General features: G+C 48.2%; 1 protein-coding gene across 3 annotated transcripts in view; it reads left to right on the top strand.

Annotated features, from left to right (window-relative positions):
* The window catches only part of DOP1B (DOP1 leucine zipper like protein B), a 687,459-nt gene that overhangs the window by 445,510 nt on the left and 218,442 nt on the right, over positions 1 to 23,507 (top strand). For all 3 annotated transcript variants that reach the window (XM_085621292.1, XM_085621294.1, XM_085621293.1), the window contains 6 exons: positions 13,653 to 13,787; positions 15,113 to 15,165; positions 16,859 to 16,963; positions 17,099 to 17,165; positions 18,347 to 18,491; positions 18,582 to 18,670. In XM_085621292.1, the coding sequence (XP_085477418.1) occupies positions 13,653 to 13,787; positions 15,113 to 15,165; positions 16,859 to 16,963; positions 17,099 to 17,165; positions 18,347 to 18,491; positions 18,582 to 18,670 (594 nt within the window). The remainder of the gene's footprint in view (positions 1 to 13,652; positions 13,788 to 15,112; positions 15,166 to 16,858; positions 16,964 to 17,098; positions 17,166 to 18,346; positions 18,492 to 18,581; positions 18,671 to 23,507) is intronic.

Genomic DNA, 23,507 nt, shown 5'->3' with positions numbered 1-23,507 from the left:
GTTCTGTCTGAGGTTAAGACCGAGGGTGGGGGGGGGGTATGGTGACGGGGGGGGGGGGGGGGGCCGGGTTGGTAGAATGTCAGAAACTTACTGTGTTCACCTGAAGGCAAACTTCTAAAAACATAAGACCTATATTCACCAAAATCTTCTTTTTGTATGGAGAAAATTACATCTTTGCTGTCAAGTCTTGGTTATTTTTCTTTTTCTTTATTTTTTTATTTTTTTTTTTTTGAAATATTTTTATTAAATTTGCAAACACAAAAAAAAACACCACTCATCGATCTTCAGGCGTAGCATGAGGTTACTCCAAACGGAATTCCACAGTGCATTATAGTTACAAGTGAGACATAAAGACATTTCACACGTAGCATATCGTCGTTCCCATCTCGAACCCCTGCATTCGAGCGGCGCACTACTCTTGGTCACTGAGGTCAGCATCTGATGCGTCCGGTGGGGGCTCACATATATTCCCTCTGTATACATTCCACCCATTCCACACCTGGGACCATTTCCGGGGGCACCCTCTATGTATATATACAGATTTTTCAACCACCATTACTTGGTCCATGTCACGTATCCGTTGCGCCAGGGTAGGCGCCTGCCCCGAACCCCATCGCTGGGCTATATTGCGTTTTGCCAGCATGAGCCCTGACGTCACCCAGAGCTGCGTCATTCTCTTATGATCAGTTTGTTCCCATATGTTAAGGAGACATAGCCGAGGCTCCGGGGGTGTCAGGATTCTGGTCACTTGGGAGAGCGTGTGCATCACCCCCCTCCAGTAGATCGTGATGGCTGGGCATTCCCATATGGTGTGAAAGAAAGATCCCTCGTGGCCACAGTTCCTGAGACATTGCGGGGACTCCGCCCGCTGTAGTTTAAATAGGAGTGTACGGGTGTAGTAGGTGCGGTGCAAAATTTTAAGTTGGACTAGTCTGAACTTGGACGATATGCCCACCTCCCTGGGGGACGACAGCGCGGACTGCCACTCCGTCTCATCTAAGTTCCCAAGTTCTGCCTCCCATTTACTCTTAAGGGTCAGGAAAGGATCAGGGCGATTATTTATTATTTTCCGGTATGTGAGGGACGTCGCTCTTTGAATAAGATGTTCTGTCAGGAGCCGGTCTTCTAGGGGCGATGACTCCGGGAGCCGTGTCCCCGGTGGAATCGCCGCCCGGAGAGCGTGGTGGATTTGTAAGTATCGGAAGCATTCAGTATCAGCCAAGTCGTACTCCGCCTGCAATTGGGGAAAAGTGACCACCTCTCCCCATTTCCAGAGGTCTCCGACCCTGGAGATACCGATTAGATCCCATTGGTGGAATCCCTTGGTGGTGCGGAGTACCCCGAGCCGCTTCGTGTCCCAGAGAGGCGTAGCCTGGGTAATCCTTCCGGCCCAGCCCATTGCGCGCTGTGCCGCGAACCATATCCGGAGGGTGTGTGCTGCGGGCCCCGCCGGAGGGTGACCTTTTTTGGGGTTGTATAGGGCTCCCAACACCCCCTCCCCCCCCAGCAGCTGCCTATCCATGCGGTAAGCAGGGTCATCTCCAGGCGCATGGAGCCATTGGTTTATAATCATAAGTTGCGACGCCCAGTAATAGGTTTTGATATCTGGGAGGGCTATACCGCCATCGTACCAGCCACTGGTGAGCTTGTGTAGAGCTATCCGTGGTGCCTTGTCCTCCCATAGGAGGCTGGTAATCTCTGCGTTGATAGCCGTGAAATAGGAGGGTGCAACCGGGAAAGGGGTATTTTGTAGCATGTATAGGAATCTAGGGAGGGCCAGCATTTTGAAGAGTGAAGCCCTTCCCAGCAATGTCAGGGGCAAGGAGCGCCAGTGTTTGACGTCGGCACGGAGCCTTTGCAGGGGCTTCATTAGATTTTCAGCCGTAAATTTGTCGCGATCCGCCGTCACATAAATGCCAAGATATTTGAAGCCATCAGCGGCCACTCGGATATTACAGCTCCTCGGAAGGAGAGGTGGGGAGCCCTGGAGCATGTAAAGGATGGATTTCTCCCAGTTGATCTCATAGCCTGACCTCCTCCCGTACGATGCACATATGTCGAGGAGACAGGTAATGGAGCGTGCCGGCGAGGCAAGGTACAGGAGGACATCGTCAGCATATAGGGAGATACGATCCTCCCACCCCATCGTCCATTTGAGGCCCCGTATCACAGGGTCCTGTCGCACCCATGCCGCCAAAGGCTCTAGAGCCAGCGCAAAAAGGAGCGGAGAAAGGGGGCATCCCTGTCTCGTCCCCCAGCCCAAAGGGAAGGCGTCCGAGACGTGGCCGTTCACTACTACCTGTGCAAGTGGCTGGGTGTAAAGAAGCTGAATCCACGCGCAAATCTTGGGGTCCAGTCCCATGTGACGAAGAACGGCAAACAGGAAAGGCCATTCTACCCTATCGAACGCCATCCGCGCATCTAGTGACAGGATGGCCGCGTCCTCCTCTATCGAGGAGCGGCACGCAACAATTCCATGTAGATGTCGTATGTTTAGGGCAGTGTTTCGGTGGGGCATAAATCCCGACTGGTCCGGGTGTATTAGGGTAGAGAAGTATGGCTGTAGTCGTGTCGCCAGTACCTTGGCTAGGATCTTCGCCTCCGCGTTCAGTAATGAGATCGGGCGGTAAGATGAACATTCGTGCGTCGGTTTGTTAGGTTTCGGGATCGCCACTATCGTGGCCATCCTCTGATCGCGGGGGAGGATCCCGGTCGATAGACCGTCCCTATACATGGCTAACAGGTGCGGTACCACTAGTGAGGAGTTTTGTTTATAGTATTCAATCGGGATTCCATTAGGCCCCATCGCCTTCCCGGTGCGGAGGGCCAGAATCGCCAGTGTAAGCTCCTCAGCCGTCAGGTCCGCCTCCAGGGCCGCTACGCCCGAAGGGGGCATTCGCGGCATTATGATGTCCCGAAGGAAGAGCTCATTATCAGCAACGGTAGAGGAGGCCTCCGGAGTGTATATCGTTTTATAGTGGGCCGCGAAAGCCCCCGCTATTTGTCTCGGCTCCGAGGTAAATTCCCCGGTTCCGAACTGAATCCGAGCCACCCACCGCGCCGCGCGTTCCCCTCTTTCCAGCCATGCCAGGAGTTTGCCTGCTTTGTCCCCTAGTTCGTAGATCGTATGTTGAGTTGCCACCTGTTTAGCGCGTGCTGCCTCCCAAAGATGGGACCTGTATTCCTGCTGCGCCATGCGTACTTTATGTGCCGAGTCCTCGTCAGCCTGCGTGGCATGAAGCGCTTCCGCCTCACTCACCCCTTGCTCGAGCTCCAGCACAGCGAGTCGCTGGGTTTTCTTGTGCGCCGTAATGACGGAGACGGCCTGCCCTCGTAAGACTGTTTTAAAAGCCTCCCAGAGGGTTGCTGGGCTCCCGACAGAGTCAGTGTTTTCAGTGAAATAGTGTTTGGTCGCCGTTTTAAGGGTCTTACTGATTTTAGGGATTTTGAGATACCCGGGGTGAATCGGGAATACAGTGCGGCTACAGAGGTCGACGGTCGCAAACGAAATGACCACTGGTGAGTGGTCCGAAATGCCCCTAGGGAGGTGTGATACTTCGGTCATCCCTTTGAACCCAGCGGGTGATGTGAAGATATAGTCTATGCGGGAAAGAGTGTTGTGTGCCCCGGACAGAAAGGTGTACTGTCTCTCCTCTTGCCTATATGCCCTCCATGTGTCTATGAGGCCAAGCGCCCCAGTAAATTCTCGAAGAATGGAGGTGTCCCCGCCATGCGCCCTGCATGATGACCTATCGAGCGAAGGGTCCATAGTCGCGTTAAAGTCTCCGCCCATGATAAGCTCGCCTTGTGGCAGCGCCAACAGGAATTCACCCAATGCCCTGAAGGAGGTCTGGTGCAGTGTCGGGGGGATGTAGACGGTCACCAAGTTGTACACTTTCCCCTCCCATTGGCAGGTCAGTGCCGCAAAGCGACCATGCTCCTCTCGAAGAGAGTCAAGAAGAATCAGGGGGGAGCGTTTGTTGATCAGTATGCCCACCCCTCTGGACCCGGTCGTGAACTCCGAATGTATCGCCATCTTGAACCCCCACCTGTCCAGGGCTTTGGTGGTAGTGCCCACTAAATGTGTTTCTTGCAAGAGTGCCACCGCAGGCCCTCTCCGCTTGAGATACTGCAGCACTAACCCCCTTTTGATCTTGTCCCCCAACCCATTAACGTTCCAGGACAGAATACTGAAAGAAGGACAGCGCTGCTGTGTATGGACGTCTAGTATTTTAACATTAGTCTCTGGAGTCATAGTGAGTGACGCCGTATTCGTGAATGGATGTGGGAAATGCGCACGATCGTGTGTCGCCCTTGTGTGCCTGCACATGCCTAGCAAGCCTAATAGACCAATGAGTAGTTGATGAACCCAAAAGAAAACACAAACCAACATTCCAAGAAAACCCCATTCCCCCCACCCCCTCCCCGCCCCCCTGCCCAGCGGATTTAGAACTACCCGCCACCCCAACTCAGCAGAGTGCTTAGTTCCCATTAACTTGGTACTTGCATGTGGGGGGAAGCCGCTCACAGTTCCGCCGCCGATCCCCACACCATATGTTCGTCCCTTCATATATCCAAATGTACGGAGAGACATCAAGGCCTAGAATCTGCAGCCCCTGTTCGTCTCTAGGCCTCATTGGCCGCCAGGCGCACCCAGGCCAGGCCCATCCACCATCCCCAATGCTGGCTGTTCCTGTATAGGCTCGACTTCAAGGCACGCCATCCTCTGCTCTCGACTCCTCGACATCTAAGTTCCTAGGGGAGGCGGAGAGGCCGCCAGGGGCACGCTCCGTGCGACCTTTCGCTCTCGTTGGACGCCACCCCTCAAGCCACTCCGAAACCTCCGCAGGCGATGCAAAGAACCACGTGCGACCCTCAGCCTCCACCCGCAGCTTCGCCGGGTAGAGCATGGAATACTTAAGTTCTCGAGTGCGGAGTTCCGCCTTGACCGCTGTGAAGTCTCTCCGTTGCCGCATCACTGTCGCAGTGTAATCCGGATAGAGGGTGACTATGCTGTTGTCCACCCGGAGTGGGGGTGCACCGCGAGCCGCCTGGAGGATTGCATCGCGGTCGCGAAAGTTGAAAATGCGGGCCAGGATCGGGCGCGGGGGGGCTCCCGGTCGGGGCCTTCCACCCGGTACTCGGTGCGCCCTTTCCACCGAGAAGAATTTTGAGAGCCCACGAGGCTGCAGCTGTTCGGTGATTAGTTTTTCCACAAAGAGGTCCAATGCCGGGCCGCGTTCACTCTCCGGTACCCCAACGACCCGGACGTTGTTTCTTCTGGACCTGCCTTCCTGGTCGTCCACCTTGGCCAGTAGTTGTTTTTGCATCTGTTCGAGAGTTTGTATGCGTTTCTGATGGTCGGCCGTGTCGTGGGTGAGGGTTGCCGTGGCGGCCTCCACTTCGGTCAGTCTTGAGTTAATTTTAGCGACATCAGCCCTGAGGAGTGTAACCTCCGTGGAGATCGTGCCGATTGAGGCCTGCATCTGGGTCAGCGTGGCCATGACATCCGCCAGCGTAAACTCCGCAGTCTTATCCGGGGGGGGGGGGGACGCCCCTCGGTCTTTGAGGAATGCATACTTCTCCAGCTTCGCCTGTGCCCCTCCGCGGTGGCCCTTCCCCCCCATGTTGTCTGGCCCCCGCTGTGCCCGCACCTGGTCCGCCTAGGCTCCGGGCGATCCGGGGAGTGTCCGGCACGCGTGCGGGGTGAGCCCGGAGATGTCTCCGCTTGCTTCTGGGGCAGTGATACGTCGTAGATATGAGTTGTGGAAGCACCCACTCTGGAGTCTTCAAAGCATTCGGGCCGTGCCACTCAGAGCAGAATAGACTACTACGGTTTGTCTTTTGGGCCGCTCCCTGCAATGTCACTACGCTATGCCGGGCCGGCTGGGCGTTAAAGACTGTGCAGTCTTCCAGGTGCGTTATTGCTGGCAATAATATCGATATGAGCGCCTACGACCCATCCACCGCATCCCCAATGTCCCGGGCATACCCGCAGCAGCAGACCACGTGGTGAAGGCCAGGCGTACCAGGGGTACGACTCCTATCGGGGCCAGTGGCCAGTGAATCAGCGGTGGTTGCGTTACTTCTAGATGTCCACTACGTCCGTCTCCCGAAGCAGCGCTGGTCGAAGCAAAAGTGGTCAGTGTCCGGACGAGGCAACGCCCCCCCCCACGAGGGCGATGCCCTCCTCTCGTGGCGTCTGAGGGTAACGTTCCCAGGGGAGACACAGCCCCAGCCGGGGCTCGGGAGAGGTCCGTTGCTCCCACGCTCACTGCAAGAGTCAGGCTGTCCTCGGCACTATTCCCCCCAGGGCATTGTTCATAGTTTAGCGCTCCCTGCACCAGCCCACTCTCAGTACACGAGCACCATCCGGGGCTCGTCTGGCATCAGGTGCTCACTGTCTCCCAGGGCGGGCGCAAAATGGCCGTAACTCGCACCTTCTAGGTTCCAGCGTAGTCCGGGTGGAAGCGCTCACCCTGCAGTCCACTATCCTCTCCGTCGATGGCCCCTCCACGACGCTTCCTCCCCGCTGCAGGTCGCCTCGTGGCACAGATCTCGGTCCGGGTCGCCGCGTTTCTGCCAGGGGGGTATGGGGGGATACCTAGACTCCCCTCCGAGCTTCCAGCACGTCGATGCAGCTCCCTCGCTCGTGCAGTGGGGACCGGTCAAACCGCGTCCCGATCGGGCAAGGCTTCGTCCCCACCCCCGCAGGGATCCGCCAGGGGCCAAGCGAGTCAAGTCTCCGAAGCGCCGGGGACCGGCTTGTTCTGAAAGCGCCGTCCCGCACGTAGGGCGACGCAGCTCCGCCCCACGGCCACTCCAGCCCGGGGAGCCGAGGCCCAGCGCTCTGCCTGCAGGTAAGCCCCGTAACTTCGGATAGGGGCGGCCAAGGGAGCCCGGAGTCTCAGTGTCGGGATGCGGAGGCACTCAGGCACAAGAATATACTTCCCAAATGTCGGTTGTTGGTGAAGGGTGATCGGATATTTTCAGGATAATTGGCGGCGTGGAGGAGCTCGAGGCTCAGACGGCCAACTTCATCGCGAGCCAAGCTCCGCCCCCCGCCTGGTGTCCTTCTTGCTTACAACTTCAATGCAAAGTTGTGTACTTTGCTCCGATATTTAAAACCTTGATTTCCCCATCTATGGATTAAATGTTGCAAAAACACAAGTGCTGTGACGGCGATAACTTGAGAAACTTTACTAGAATTCCTCTCCAACAAGGTACTTGCAGAACTAAACATGCCTTTAAGGCCTGATAACAAGCTAATTATAAACTATCTGCTTCACCTCAAAAATGCAAAATCGTTTTAAGCCCAAACCAATCCTATCTCCAACCACAGTTCTACACAAGAAGAAAGCAAATTGACTTTCTGTCAGGATGCTCAACGCTCCAGTAGGCATTTAGAAGTGGGAGGGAGAGCGTATTCTTTTTGCCATCCGTGAGCACCTTGAAAAACAAATGATTACTTAACATCGACAATGAGCTCTATACTTTTAAATCTTTCATCAATAGAACCTGTATACTCTCCAATATTTAAGAATTCTCCAGAACTAATGGTGAGGATTCAAATACTTCACCAGGGAGGTATCGAACTTGTTCCAGAAAACTAAATTGGACTGGTATTATATTTTTGATACTACTTGGGCTCAAGTTTACTAGCGTTATCAGAGTTATGCTGGATCTTTTTGCAGTGTGAGTCAGTTTCTCCTAGTGTAGTTCTTCCAAATGGTGACATTAGCACAAATCTCGGAGGCGATGTAGGAGGAAGACTCAATGTCCATTCTGGATCGCTACAGTGCCTACTTCCACATGCTAATCAAAGAAGCACATCATGAAAACTTGTGTTTTCCCATCAGGTCATCCCTGTCATGCTGATACCTTCCCTAAAGCCTAACGTCCGCTCCCAGATGATTACAAAGGTTTTGTGAGTTTCAGCAGCTCATCTCACCCTACAGGGAATACCTATTTTCCTTTTTGGAGCTTTATCTCTAGATTTCTATTGCAGCACTCTCCAAAATCAAGCAGTCTTTTTTTGATCAATGAATGGAAGTCTCACTAGTGCTATCACAGAAGTTTACCTTCATATGTAATACACTCTTCTTGGGGGCTATATCTTCTGTCAGTATCAGCAAAACATTTGGTGGGTTTACAGGTGCAAACGCTTTGTGCATTCATGTTGTCCCTTAGAAGGAAGGGCACAGAACATAAGGCTTAAAGCATTCAGATGTACCCTTCCATCTCTGGCTCAAATATTTATATCATCATTAAAGATACATCATTCATTTTCACAGAGGATCATCTGTCTTTTGCTTACTGTCTGTATACATCATATCATATTTATAATCCTTGTAACCTGTAAAACATATGTATGTCAACGTGTACACCTGCAGAACATTCTTGTGAAATAAATGCTTTAGTAGATTGATTGTTTACCACCAGAGCTTTTGTTACCACCTCATTTGCTGTCTTAGACTACTGCTTCACCTCCTCATGCAGCCAGAAACTGCTTCTATATCTATTCATTTACAGCTTACATGCCCTGTAGTAGGTATGCAGTTGTGTCAAGTAGCCATACTCTCTGTTTCTGTCACATCCTAAAAAGGCTCGACCCCCAGCACGTGGGGCAGGATTTGGGAGGAGAATATGAGGTCCCCTTGAATAACAGCTTGTTTACACCCCGAATCTAGGAGGGCCTTCGCCTCCCTACCATTCACCTTTACACCCACATAAAAGGTGCTCCCCATTTCTGCGGCATATAGGATGGAGCGCGGTATATATCCAACCTCCATTGGTTCTTCCTGGGGCTTCTTGCGAGGACATGACCGTGCTATATGTCCCCAATCACCGCATTCAAAACATTGGGGCCCTTTATATGGGGTAAGTTTGTGTTTTGGGGGATGAGGTTTGGTTGCTTCGATCTGTGGCTGGTGGGTTCTTCTCTCTGGTCTCCCTGGAGGGATGTGAGTTGGTTTTTCGGATTCCCAGGGCATGACACTGGGTTGAGCCCTAGCGAAAGTTGTTGCCATCTCTACCGCTTGTTCGGGAGTTAACTGGGAATGTTGTTTTAACCATCGTTTGGTATTGAAGGGCAAGGCTTCTAGGTATTGCTCTAAATAGATACGGTTCATAATTTCGTCCTTAGGGCTTTCGTTGGGCTTTAGCGATTTGTCTGCGGCTGCTTTAAGCCTAAAATATAGGGTTTGGGGGTTTTCACCAGGGTGGCCCTTTTCCTTCCAGAACCGTACCCGGAACGCTTCTGCGTCTAGTCCTAGGTAATCCAATATAAGGGCCTTAATCTCCCGGTACAGCATGTTTCCCATACTGTTGGCCACTTGGTAGGCGGCTTGAGCCTCGCCAGTCAGCAATGGGGCCAAGAAGAAAGGCAACTTCCCAACGGGCCATCCACACGCCCTGGCCGCCCTTTCAAAATTCAGCAGGAAGGCGTCGGGGTCCTCCCCTGCTACATATTTCTGTAGGGAGACCCCCGTAGGGCCCGGGGAGGGGGCTCCTGCAACGGCTATTGGTTGTTGTACAATTTGTTACGTGGCTAGCCTCTGCAGTTACTCCAACTGGGCTGTCACACAATGCTTAAACACATCGCGGTTGGCTTGAGCTGAACTCAGTTGCCGTTCCACCGCCCATCCAAGCTTGTCCTGTCCTGCTGTGAGGTGCTGTATTATGGCGTCCATTATATCCTTACTAATGGATGGGTTGCCCGCATTCTCCACCAGTTGTAGCGGGGCAGAAGGACCAGGGGTGACAGAAGGCTGTTTCAACTTAGGCTTTATTGCAACAAGTCTCTTCTTACAAGACGTCAGAGTCATTGGTTATACTGTCTGGGCTTTTGGGCCCTATCCCGTTCGGTTCACAGGAGGTGATGTTGTCTTCTCTGCGAGTTCCAGTCTTGTCCCAGTCATGGTAGGAACTCGGGAAACAAGAGAGAATACAGCAGACGTGAGGGGCCGGTATTAGGTATATACAATGGGGAAGGGAGTGAGGGACACCATTGCTCAGTTCACACTTCAGTGATGTGAAGGCTGATGTGGGGGAAACAGAAAGGCGCTCTACGCACTATCACTCCCCTTCTTCCCCACCCACCCTGTAATACGGTCTCGTACCTGTGTAAGCCATGCTCCTCCTGAAGCGTGGCTGGGCGATAAGCGGGAACGTAGGCCTCCTGGCTTCTCCTGTCCTTCTTCCTCCTTCAGGGTGGACACACGGGGGGTGCTTCCGTCCTGCAGCGTCTCTGTAGCTTTTCTCCGGCTCCCAAAGCGCTTCTCCAGCGTCTTCCGCGTTCCTTTTCCTCCTCCTCAGGGATGACGATGCTGTCCTGGGCGTGGTCTTCTTAAGAGTTGTCCCAGTTAAAGGGGCCGGCTCCGGAAGTCTGAATCCTTCGGTGCAGTCTTTTCCGTACTCCATCTATCAGTCTGCGGAAGATGGAGAGGGGGTGTTTCAGGGGGCACGGTCCACCACTCACTCTCCGGCTCCCGTTCCCCATGATGTGCCATGGAACCGTGACACTGTCGCTCCTCCGATCTGCCTGCCCCTTCTGGTGAATCTTCTGTGACAGCAAATGGGGACGGTTTTCCACCCATACATGTCAACACTCCACCTTCATGAGTCGAGATTGAGTGGCAGTAGCTGACAGCTTTTGACCTTATGCCCGAAGTCTGCAATGTTATCTTGGGACACAGGCATCCCTCTACAAAAACAGTATAAGCCTGCCATAGGGGCAAGTTTGCGACATGGTGTGCAGAGAAACAGGTTGACCCTCTTTCTATGCCCTCTCTCAGATCCTTCTCTTTACCCTTTCTTTTGCACAGCAGGGCTCTGCTTTGGCACCTTAAAGGGCTATCTTTATGCCACCTCAGCCTTTCTTCTGGTGCCAGATCAGCCTGTTCAAATCCCTTGTTGTCAATAGATTCATGAAAGGTCTGCAACATATGTTTCCACCTTCACCCTCTATCATGCTTCAGTAGGACCATAATCTAGTACTCACTTTTCTGATGTGCGCTCCCTTTGAACCACTGCACAACTGTCTTATCAGGCTCCTTCTGATCAAGAAGGCCTTCTTGGTGGCATTAACAACTGCCCAGCAGCTCAGTGAGCTTCAGGCTTTGTCGTCTAAGCCTCCCTACCTGAAAACCTTCTGAGACAGGCTGATTCTTTGCACTAGAGCTTCCTTTCTGCCGAAAGTTGTGGCTCCCTTTCATGTAGGCCAGTCCATCACCTTGCCTACCTTTTACGCTCTCCCACATCCCTCCAAGGAAGAGGAGTGACTCCACCGCCTGGCCAAAAAGAGCGTTGTTGTTCTACCTTGACCGCATGAAAAAGTTCCGGGAGGATGACCAACTTTTTGTCCGGTGTGACGAAGTGGAGAAGGGGAAGGCCGTGCAGAAACAGACCATCTCCCGATGGCTCGTACCCTGCATTAAAATCTGCTACACATTGGCTAAAAAACAACCCCCACAGGGCTTGCTTGCTCATTCCACCGTAGCCAAGGCCGCCACCAATATGTTAACAAGCGGACTTCTGTCCTGGACATCTGCCAGGCAGCAATGGCAGCTTCTCTGAACATGTACACCAAGCACTACTGCCTGGACGGTCCGATCTGTCGGGACGGGCACTTCGCCCATTCGGTCCTGCAGAACTTTTTGGTGTGAAATAGTTTTGCAGCTCTATCTCCGGGGAGGTATTGCTTGGGTAGCTATTCTAAGGTAAGGAATATGCGGCTAGAAGTCTCTGTCGGATGAACAACTTACTTACCTTCGGTAATGCCTTATCTGGTAGAGACTCTATCTAGCCGTAGATTCCTTACCGACCCACCAATCATCTCCACTCTGCGAACTTACTTCTGAATACAGGGCTGTTCCCCTATCAGGGTCTATTTTTCCACACAAGTGGTCAGTTTTCAACGTGGCTGCATGCTCCTGGTGTGGAAAGTGGTGAAAAGAAACTGATGTTAGCACACCGGGGTGGTGCCTATATAGGCACCATGCACGTCACTTACGGGGCAGACGCCGCCGCCACATGGAGCAGAACTATGCCACCTACTGGAGAGCAGGGATACTGCTCATGAAAAAAAATCTTTATCCAGTCTGACGCCTGAGAATAATTCTACGGTAAGGAGTCTGCGGCTAGATAGTCTCTCTACCAGATAAGGCATTATCGAAGGTAGGTAACTTGTTCTACATTGCAACATCTAGAGATCTGGCAGGATGGACAGTTACCGGGTCAATCCACATGATTTGAAACTTAATACACATGTTTGCATTTGAATGCCCTACTATGGACACTTTTGCCTTCCCTTGTGAATGACAGAACGAAAGGTATGAGCTGTTCACCTTGTGGATGGCATGGGTCCCAGCGTGCTAGGAAAATGTCTAATATTGGTTTGGAGTGAGATGATTTTACAACCTTTTCTGAGCTGTCTGATTTTGTGAACACTGCAAAAGTTAAGGGCAAGCTTCATTCCACAGCTTTGCTTCACCAAATCTGGCCCTTTTATACCTTTTTGAGAGGAGACACAACCAAATTCCTCAGTGGAGGAACCTTCTGAATAACAAATGGGAGAGAACCTGCACTGCACTTTACCAGCTCTCCTCTTGAACTCCTTCCTCCAGAACCGCTGGCCTTAGCACTTCATAGCCTCTACTACGAGAACATGGATATTCTATCAACTGTACAAGAGCAAGTAGCAAAGATTTGCTGTACCATAGAACACGTCTGCTCAATTTCTCAGTGAATGATGCAATGAGTTTTACCAGACATCTATCAGAATGTGGCATCAATGTAGATACCTATAAAGCTCATCTTGCAACTATTTATGCTTCAATGTCATTCACCGTGTATGCACCTTTTGGAGTGATAGATACCTGTGATATTCCCTGTAGGAAACAGCATTTACAACGCTGTCATTACATCGCGTTACACTTACAACACAGTTGTTACAACGACCGCATTGTTAGAACGCGATACCTTTACATCGCAAGTCATTAGATCGACTTGCTGTAGGGGGCGCTCTAACCTAAGGAATAGTATAATTTACTACTCCAACACCTTCCCTACTGTTGTGCACGCTGGAGTTGGAATAGTAAATTATACTTTTCCTAAGTCCAGCGCGTCCTATACAGCAAGTCGATCTAATGACTCGCGATGTAAAGGTATCGCGTTCTAACAACGCGGTCGTTGTAACAACCGCGTTGTAATAGAATGCGAAGTAAAAGCATGCGTTGTAACATGCTATATTCTTCCCTGTGGCTCATGAAGCTTTCACCAAAAGCAGTAGCCTAAAGCTTCCCACCTTCACCTCCTACTTTCCTATTCTCATTACTGTTGAATCTGCCCTTAGGGTGAGAATGGAACCATTATGGTGACTCCTTTGGTCCACCTCATAGATGCTAACCCTCTCCTGACATATTGGGACAAAGTACCCTAGGATGACAGTGGTAGAGAGACTAGAAGTAATCTCTTCACCAGAAAGGTACCTTTATTCTTTCACATAATTTCTAGAAAGGCTTTAGTTTAGTTAACTCGTATAGAAAGGTTTCAGTTTTCTATAAACAACAGTAATTTGTACAGAATAGCATATATGAACCTTATAAACAGTAATGTACATAATCTGACCATTGTGATACCTGTTTATGCAGATTCTTCCAGGTGCCAGCTCCTCTCAGCTCATCCTTGTTGACTTGGTCTGCTCTCTGAAAACCCTGAAGAATGATGTCATATTGCAGCTAGTGAAGGAAGTGGTTAAGAAACCGCCACAGATTAAAGGAGAGGAGGTAAATGGCTTAATGCCTGTATCGTATTGTGTGTTTTTTTAGATATGTGATGGATCTGCATGCAGAAATCCCTGTTTTTGGGTATGCCACAGAATGGCCTGATACATAAGCATCAACAAACGGCTGCAGAAGCATTTGTTGTAATTTGATCTTCCCCACAACCCCTTCCCTGTACCTCCATTGCAGGCCAAGGAAAGTCCTTTCTGACTTATTTGCTGAAATGTTACAACTTCTGCCATCCTCATCATTCAAGTCTGTTATTTTATCTGCAGCCTCAGAGTCTATGGGCTACACTGGGACTCTGAATGATTGCTCATGGTTAAAGAAACTGCAGAAGAGTGTGGCAGTGAATTCCAGAACGTCCTGTTCTCATTTGGATATTGAGGCTTTTTGGAGCAGATAATGTGTAGGGTACTCCACCCACTCAAAACCACAGTGGTTGTAGTATTGAAGTAGCTCTGTAAATCAGTTCTGCAATCCATATGTGATTCAGACATGGGTTTGTGTTACCCCCAACGATGATTCATAGCTGAGTTGATTATGTGATGAAACCAGGTTCTGCTGGCAGTTATGAGGTTCAGTCTGTCCTTCAGAAACTGCAGTCAAACCGATTCCCCTGAGAATTGGAGCAAGTGTTGGGGCAACTATCTAGAGAGGAAAGACAGATGATACAGGAGGCTACAAGCTGATAGGTAATGAGGTTGGTCAGAGCCAAAGCCTGCTGCTGAGGCGAGGCACACAGTGGCATTGCTGCCTCTGCCAACCTATAGAACATTGGCTTTTGTAGTTTTCTGTTTAGCTAGCACATTGATGTGAATTGAAAGTCCTCATATACTGTTAAGCAACCCGGCTGCCCTTGTGAATTCACCTTCAACTGTGCTGGCAAATGTAAAGTAGTCTGCTGTCAAACATTTTTCCTGAAAGAAGTTTCTGTGTACAAGTTGAGAGCCGCTTCTTGGAAGAAACATTTTGGCGGCAGGTCTGACATGCCATTCTGGCATGGTGGACCTGTCATTTCGCTTGTGAGTCCTTGAGACAGACTTCCAAAATGGAGCTCCATTTCCAGAAGTCACGTAGCTAATATTTCCCTCACAATGGAAGTAGGCCCCCAGTGTCTTCTGTCCCGGACCACATTAAAAGTTCCGGTATGACTGCATCTGAGGGAAATCAACGGGTTTAAAGAGATGGTTCACTGGATTGCTAAGAGTGACTCCCACCCTGGAAGAAGGGTTTTTGGCACTATGAAAGCAAACTTATTAAATTATTAGAATTTGTATTGCAAACTTTTCTGTCTATAAACAAAGTTCTTGTTATTTCTTTCCCAGAAGTCTTTGGTGGATGTACCAATGCTGCAGTTCTGTTATGCTTTTATTCAAAGGTATGGTGATGGTACATTTATTAATCAGTTTCATTCTTTAATATTAATGAATTGCATTTGTAAATGTTATGGTATGTTCCACTTCTCAGCTCGTACATTTTAAAATTGTCCTTTAAGTGAAGCAAAAAGTAATTATAGGTATATAAAATATGATGTAAATAAAATGGTGTGTAGGGGGTTACACCATTGAGCATTAAAGAAAAATGTATTAGCAGGGTGTGGATGTGTCCGGTTAGAGCAATGCAAGTAGCAACAGACTCCCTCTTTATACTTATTCATTGGGTCTCCTGTCATACATAATAAGGCAACAGTAAGAAAGGATACAGGCAAAGGAATGGGTGGAGATGCTTAAGAAAGCAGCACAAGTGTCAAGGACTGAGTAGCATCACTCTGACTGAGGGTCTTTTGCAGATTAATCATCTATACACTCTAAGGTTCTGCATCCTGCTGCAGTTGACCTACTCAAATGAATCTATCTATATTTTGAATAAGGACACCCAGTTCCCCTCTCCTCCAGCAACTGGGAAGCCAGTGAGTTTTGCTGTGTTTTGTTGCAGGGGTATACCTGACTCTCGCCTCCTGTTGTAGGCCAAGTCTAGAAGTTATCCTCTGAGAGCAGCTGTGAGCCAGATCATGCCGGTCTTTGCGGAGTTTAATGCTTTTCCCACCCACCAATCCTCTGCATTAGTAGATTTGTTTTCTTTGGCAGTTGCAATTTTGAGTTATGCGTCTCAGTTGGTGAGGATATTGAATTTAAATGAAAATTCCTTCATAATGGTTTTCATATGACCATGAATGGTTTCATTTATGATACACCACTGGAATCTGTTTGGCATTTTGGGCAAAACCCACATGACCTTCAATTGGCATATTTTTCAGCAATGCATAGATATTTGCGGAGGAAATGAAAATACTCCAGATAATGTGACAATACATTGTGCTATATCTAAAAAGGGACAAGTGAATGGTCTGAGGTGGGAAAGTAGGACAAGCAGTAATTTATTTCTAGTCGTCAGTGTAGAATATTTTTAAACGCCTACGTTTTTAGGTGTGGTTTCTCATTTTAAAAAGGAAAGCTTTGTAGATGTTTTTGAACTAGTATTAAACATCTCTGATTTCCTGCAGCCAATCCTGTTGTGAGTTGATGAATTAATCAGTAATTGTGTAACACTCAGAACTCTGATACTTGCTCCAGTTATGCTCAGCACAAAGACACTTTTTCACTATGTCCAGATAGCCGAATATAGGTGTTAGCCATTCTCATAATGACTTTCTTTTTTGAATAGGTAGTAATTAAAAATGGAGCTCTGTGGCCCTCGTGACTACACCACGCTACAAAGTGAGCAAAAGCATTTGTATTGCTCCAGCATGGCACCACAGTTGGCTCAGGGTGGAGGAAATGCCAGCAAGTATGATACTCACATAGAACAACACAAACTACTATACATAAATCAACAAAGCTTGCATGCAAATAATCCATGTTTAAGGAAATGGCCTTAGTCTTATTTTATTTTCCTGATCGTGATGGACTGCAGGTATGAAGAATCTCAATTGTAGGCCACGTTCTACACACACAACATGCTGTTTCTTTGGACATGCTTATTTATGTACTCTATGCTCATTAACTGGACTTGTTTTCAAAAATGACTGGTTTGCGGTTTTGAGAAATGTGTACAATCTGTTTTGTTGTCAGGCTTACTGTCTCAGCTCTTCAGGAGAACTTTCCTCCCTTATTGGGATTACTGAAGGAGTCTGTTGCCTTGAACCTAGCGCCACCTGGGTACTTCCTGCTGCTTAGGTATGTCTCTATTGCCTCACATTAACTTTACATATATATTTTAATTTAGACGATGGAGTACTCTAATTTCTGTGTTAAGGATTGACCAAGCAGGTTTGACTTGCCAATTATGAACTCTTTTGTGTTTTCTTACAGCATATTGAATGATTTTGTAACGCGAACTCCAAGCCTCGAAAACAAGAAGGATCAGAAAGATCTTCAGGTGTGCAACCTATTTTCATTAACTAAAACATTGAGTTGTGTTTTGTGAATCCTTGAAATATGTTTGAGGAGATACTCATCCATGAGTTAATTATGTATGGCTAAGTCCAGATTAGTACACTGGCATGTTCAAGTAGGTCATGGCATAGTCACCGTATTGGTATTTTTGGATAGTCAAAGTAGGGAATTATAAAACCATCGCCAAAAGTTCCTTTTCTGCAGATGTAGGTAATTAGAATTACATTTTATCAGTTTTCAATCCCTGTCCTCTCCTATATGATGTGCTCAAATTCCTTCATCCAGCATATTTGATATATTTTGCTACCGTCCTGCTACTTTGCATTTGAAGGTATCAGTGAATAAGTGGACTTTATCAAAAAAATGAATGGCATGCTTAGCAGAGACTTTGCCACTTGCTGTGGCTTTTTACAGTTTTATAGCCATTATTATTAAAGACAGGATATTTGCTTTCCTTTTCTCGGTTGCTGTTGGTGAGATGTATACCAGTAACAGCTAAAGTTTAATTTATCAAACAACCCAGTTGTTAAATAGTGGTCCATGCTGTTTCTGTGTGAGGGGGAATCTATTATGTGTTCCCCACTTCACCGTTTGACGGGACGTCTAAGATGATTGATCCTTTTTAGGTGCTTTCATTTGGCTCCTTCGCTTCGGCATAGGTATCAACATGATTTCAGGACAGACTTTAAAGTGGAACCTTTTTGGCAAATGGTTCGGATAACAATGAAAGCTCAAAACATATTAGTCTAGTTTTGGTGCTGTTGATTTTGTAGCCTGGTCTGTGGCAATGTCTGTGGGTATGAGAAAACATGCCTTGCTGAGGATATCAGGCTTTACAGTGAACGTGCAAAGTAAATCTGTAGGCATGTCAACTGTGAAACATTTTGAGAAATGCAAAGGTTAAAGACAAAAGGCTAGAACTTTGGGGTTTTAAGCTACTTCTAACCCTTTTACATGGCTGAATTACCAAAGTATACCCTCTGCTCCTCAAAATAGAATCAATTTAGAATAGATCATAGAAAATGTGACAGAGGCGGAGTTTAGATAAAACTTGCTACTTCAGGATTAGTAGCATAGACCTTCTGGTGCACCAGCTAATCTGATCTTTTGAGAGCTCTATTGATTGCAGTAAATGATCTATGATGGTCTGTTGTCATCTTTCAGGAAGTGACACAGAAAATTCTGGAAGCTGTTGGGAATGTTGCTGGCTCCTCATTGGAACAAACAAGCTGGCTGAGTAGAAATTTAGAGGTGAAAGCCCAGCCACAGGTTTTCTTTGATGAGGATGATGAAGAAGAAGATTTGTATGGTATGTAATGGCCCGGGTATATTACTCTTGTTTCTGATGCTAATGAATATCCTTTCAGATTTGATAACAAAGCCACTTTGCTTTTTGCAGATGGTACAGCAACAGCAGCACAGTCTTCTATGGTATCTGCATCAGCTCCCTCAATGTATAGTGTCCAAGCACTCTCTCTCCTTGCAGAAGTAAGAGTAATAATTGTTGTTAAACTTTATTTATGTCATGGTATTAGCACATTATCAAAAAGTTTAATTCCATTTTGCGTAGTATAAGTGATTGCAAGTTTTTCCAGATGTCTTTGTTTCTATCCATGGAATGTGAAGAACATCTTGTAAGCTCTTTAGTATTCATGCAATAGATCACAAGTTAATGATAATGCTCAGGAGCCAACCCTAGAGCAATATTTCTCCTGGGAGAAAACGACGAAGATACTTTTGGGACTCTGGTGTAAGAATAACTTTGAGCTGTGAGCACAATTTGCCTCGCGCTCAGAACATAAAAGTTATGATGGTCTCCTGTATATTTTATTTTTTTATATTCCAATAATGTTTAAGATCTGTGTCTATGAATTAATGAATGAACCATCCCTGAGGTATGAAGAAGTTGTTTGTGTCATGAAAGATATGGTACTGAAATATCAAGTTTTAAATATCATGCTATAAAAACATAGTACAAATATCAGTTGCATATGTATATACAAGTAAGAATAGGTTTACTATACTTGATTCTAGATCTGAATAGCTTGAAAATCTTCATATCATCAAGAGAGATTCACTTATCAAAATATATACTTAACTTATTAATATTATAGCTGCCTATATTTTTGCTATATTATTCTTGAGCTGCAGTATACAAGAAAGTGATAGGTGGAATGCTTGAATTAATCTCAGCCACCATTATTACTCAGCCTGCATCCCAGTCCATCGTTATTTTGTTCACCATGCCACCTCAGTATGGACCCAGCCATATGCAAAACAGTTGTGAACCTGCTCAGTAGGAACCATCAAGCCTAAACTGCCAGGCCAGGTCCTTCCTGAACCAAAACACAAGCAGCCCAAGACTGGTTTCGCCCTTATTCGGGGTCACCAGTCTGGTATAGCTTGGTTCCAGTGGCACAGTGGGCACAGGCTCCACATCTGTGCTTACCCATACCACTTAGGGTGTTGCATTGAAGTACACAAAAAAGTGATTGATGGAATGCTTGAATTAATCTCAGCCACTGGTAATTACTTTAGTGACCCCAGCATTTCATCCGCCTCAAGAGGAGATCTAATATTGTACATTTTGTTCTTAAACATAACACGCAGAAAAGCAGGGAATCTCATCTGCACTGTTGCACCTAAGGCGCGAAATTTTTCCATCCTCTGACCTAGTTCCCACTGCCGATCTAAAGTGGCTTTTGACAGGTCAGAACGGATATCAAACGGAAAGTCAGGACCGCTTAAAGTCTTGTTTTTTTTTTAAGGCCAAATTTAAGATTTTTTCTTTTTTTCGCTCCAAAACATCACAAGCAGCCCTAATCTCTGATTGGTTTTCCGCAGAGATCGTGAATCCCTGTTTTATGTCTGCTTTTAGGGAGTTTAGTAGAGACTCTATTGAAGAACAAACTATGTCCGTTCCACCTCCACCAAACTCTTCCCTCTCTAAAGACACAAGGGATTGATCGGAACTCGGTGTTTGTTTCGTAGGTACCTCAATGGATATCGGTTTCTTTATCAGTAGACCACCTTGTGAGTCTCGGGCAGATTGTGAACTAACAGACCCGTTAGACACCATTATTGCCACTGTCCTGACATCTTCTGCCGTCTGATCGTCGCAAACTGATCCAGCCACTGGTAAACTTGTATCTGCTGGAGGAGAGCCTACCACTTGAGAAGCCATTTTCTCATAAAAGCCTACACGTGCCGAGTAGCAGTCTTGTTCAGATAGGTGGGGTTTGGGAATGGTCAAAACTTGGGGCAGTACATTAAAAAAAGAGCGCAAGGAGGGAGTAATACGAGAGGGTTTAAGCTCTCCTTGTCTCCCCTTAGAAGCAACTCTCACAAGTCCTCTCTGGAGCCTTAGATCGACATCATTTCCCTCCTGCAATTCGCTCTCACTGCCACAATCAACCAGAGATGTCTGAGTACCGTGCCTGTCCCTCGTCCCCCCTCCTCTGCCCCTACCCCTGCCTTTTCGTGGTTTGCACTTGGCTTCTTTCTTCTTTTTACTGGAATTTGGGTTCTTAGGACATACAAGCTCACCCCCTCCTAAGTCTCCCCCGCAAATACTTTGTCCATTTCCCGCAGCGTTAATCAGTTCGCCTTCTCGTTTCTCCGTACTTTTTGGAGGTTCCAGAAAAGGGGCAGGAGGATCCAACGAAGAGGTCGTCTGGGAAAAAAACGGGCCAATCCCTTTACCCCCCGTCACCTTACCGCGTACTTCGCAGCTGGTGCCTCCCTGCACTGCACTCCTCCGAAGGAAACCTCGAGCCGCTGCGCTGCGGCCGTGTCTTAAGCTCCACGGCTGCAGCCTCCCAGCGCCGCGGCAGGGAGAGCCCAAGAACAGGAATGAGGGCGGGGGCGGGGGCCCGGTCCGACGCTCCCAAGCACATCCGCTGGTCGATCAGATCAATCCAAGAGAGATAAAAACCCTCCTGCTCAAAAAACGCCATAACGCACCGTGGGTCAAACACGCTAGCAAGAGAGAGGAGCGGAGAGCTTCTCTGAGGACGCGCGCTGCCACTCAGCACGCGGGCGCCATGTTTTCCTCCGAGGCAAAATTACTTGGGGCCCATCCCAATCCAATGTTATTTTGCACACCATGGGTTAGGACCTTTCTCTTCTTTCTGTACACTAACCTGAGTGCTTCATCCTGATTCTCCTTTCTCTTTCGTATAGTCGTCGCTGCGTCTGTAATCACTTCGATGCCCTCTCTCTGTTTGACCTATTGTCAGAGTCCTGCAAAGAACATCTATCCGAATACTGATGCAGCTAAATAATCTTGTTGCGGACCCTCAAATTGTAACCAGTCATGCTCCCACACATCCCATAGGTCGTAATATGCTCCGGTCTGCAGCGTAACGGGAAGAACCCAATGATAAAGCATGCCACCAAGGGGAATCCCTCGTGGGTGAGGGTTATTTTAAAAAAATGGTCTGTTTTCAATTTAACAACTGAAGTGGAAAGATAGCCCTGAGAAACGGTTGGGCTCTTTTTTGGTTACAGATAAACATATATTGCCATAACCTGCTACTTAGTAGATGGATTGTGACCACAAGACATAAAAAGCATATTGCTATTATCAGAGTTGCTATAAATGTGAAAATGACAAAGTTCTCCTAATTTTCCCAAGAATGTTTCCTAACTCATATTTTAGGAGTCTCTAAGAGCATAAAGTAAACTAACTGGGCCTAATTAGAGTATTTGAATTGTCGCCCGGCATACCTGCAACACAGTGTGCCTCTGAATTATCAAAATCTCAGCAGGATGCAGAGGAGGAGGGAACTCTCTGTCAGCGGAGCTCAGCTGGACTCGGCCTCTGTGTGGGTGTCCCATGTAGTTAAAAAGGGACAGCAATCAGCAGCCTGAAATCAGACTTCTTTCTGGATAGCTTGAGTCCAAAGGCCTCTCTAACCTAAATGGTCAGATCTTCGTGTTTATATAACAAACTGATCACTTCCTAATCTAACCGAATATGAGTGAGAAGCAAGGCATAAACACTGAAATGAATCAAGCTGGACAAAAGGGGGTGGTGATGGACGGAGCATCAGAACCAACCAAACACTCACACCCAGTCAACAGATCTGGGTTTAATCCATCACCGTTCTTTAGCCCACTCTGCCACCCCAGTTCAGACATGGCCATATGCAAATCAGTCTGACCCTGTGCCTCATGGGAACAGTCCAGCCCGAACTGCCAAGCCATGCCTTCCCTGGACCGGAAACAGGCTTCCTAGGACCGGTTTCTGGCATTTCAGCCGTCTTCAGCCAGCTTGCTTGAATCCAGTGGCAAAGTGAGCAAGGGACTCAACGTCTGAGCATACCCTGCCAACTTATGGCGAACAAAGCGGTACAAAAGGGGGTGGTGATGGACGGAGCATCAGAACCAATCAAACACTCACACCCAGTCAACAGATCTGGGTTTGATCCATCACCGTTCTTTAGCCCACTCTGCCACCCCAGTTCAGACATGGCCATATGCAAATCAGTCTGACCCTGTGCCTCATGGGAACAGTCCAGCCCGAACTGCCAAGCCATGCCTTCCCTGGACCGGAAACAAGCTTCCTGGGACCGGTTTCTGGCATTTCAGCCGTCTTCAGCCAGGCTTGCTGGAATCCAGTGGCAAAGTGAGCAAGGGACTCAACGTCTGAGCATACCCTGCCAACTTATGGCGAACAAAGCGGTACAAAAGGGGGTGGTGATGGACGGAGCATCAGAACCAATCAAACACTCACACCCAGTCAACAGATCTGGGTTTGATCCATCACCGTTCTTTAACCCACTCTGCCACCCCAGTTCAGACATGGCCATATGCAAATCAGTCTGACCCTGTGCCTCATGGGAACAGTCCAGCCCGAACTGTCAAGCCATGCCTTCCCTGGACCGGAAACAAGCTTCCTAGGACCGGTTTCTGGCATTTCAGCCGTCTTCAACCAGGCTTGCTTGAATCCAGTGGCAAAGTGAGCAAGGGACTCAACGTCTGAGCATACCCTGCCAACTTATGGCGAACAAAGCGGTACAAAAGGGGGTGGTGATGGACGGAGCATCAGAACCAATCAAACACTCACACCCAGTCAACAGATCTGGGTTTGATCCATCACCGTTCTTTAGCCCACTCTGCCACCCCAGTTCAGACATGGCCATATGCAAATCAGTCTGACCCTGTGCCTCATGGGAACAGTCCAGCCCGAACTGCCAAGCCATGCCTTCCCTGGACCGGAAACAAGCTTCCGAGGACCGGTTTCTGGCATTTCAGCCGTCTTCAGCCAGGCTTGCTTGAATCCAGTGGCAAAGTGAGCAAGGGACTCAACATCCGAGCATAC

This window comes from Triturus cristatus, chromosome 8, assembly GCF_964204655.1.
Source record: "Triturus cristatus chromosome 8, aTriCri1.1, whole genome shotgun sequence".
NCBI lineage: Eukaryota > Metazoa > Chordata > Amphibia > Caudata > Salamandridae > Triturus > Triturus cristatus.
Note: the sequence above shows the minus strand (reverse complement) of the source record. Positions and strands in the feature narration are given on the sequence as shown.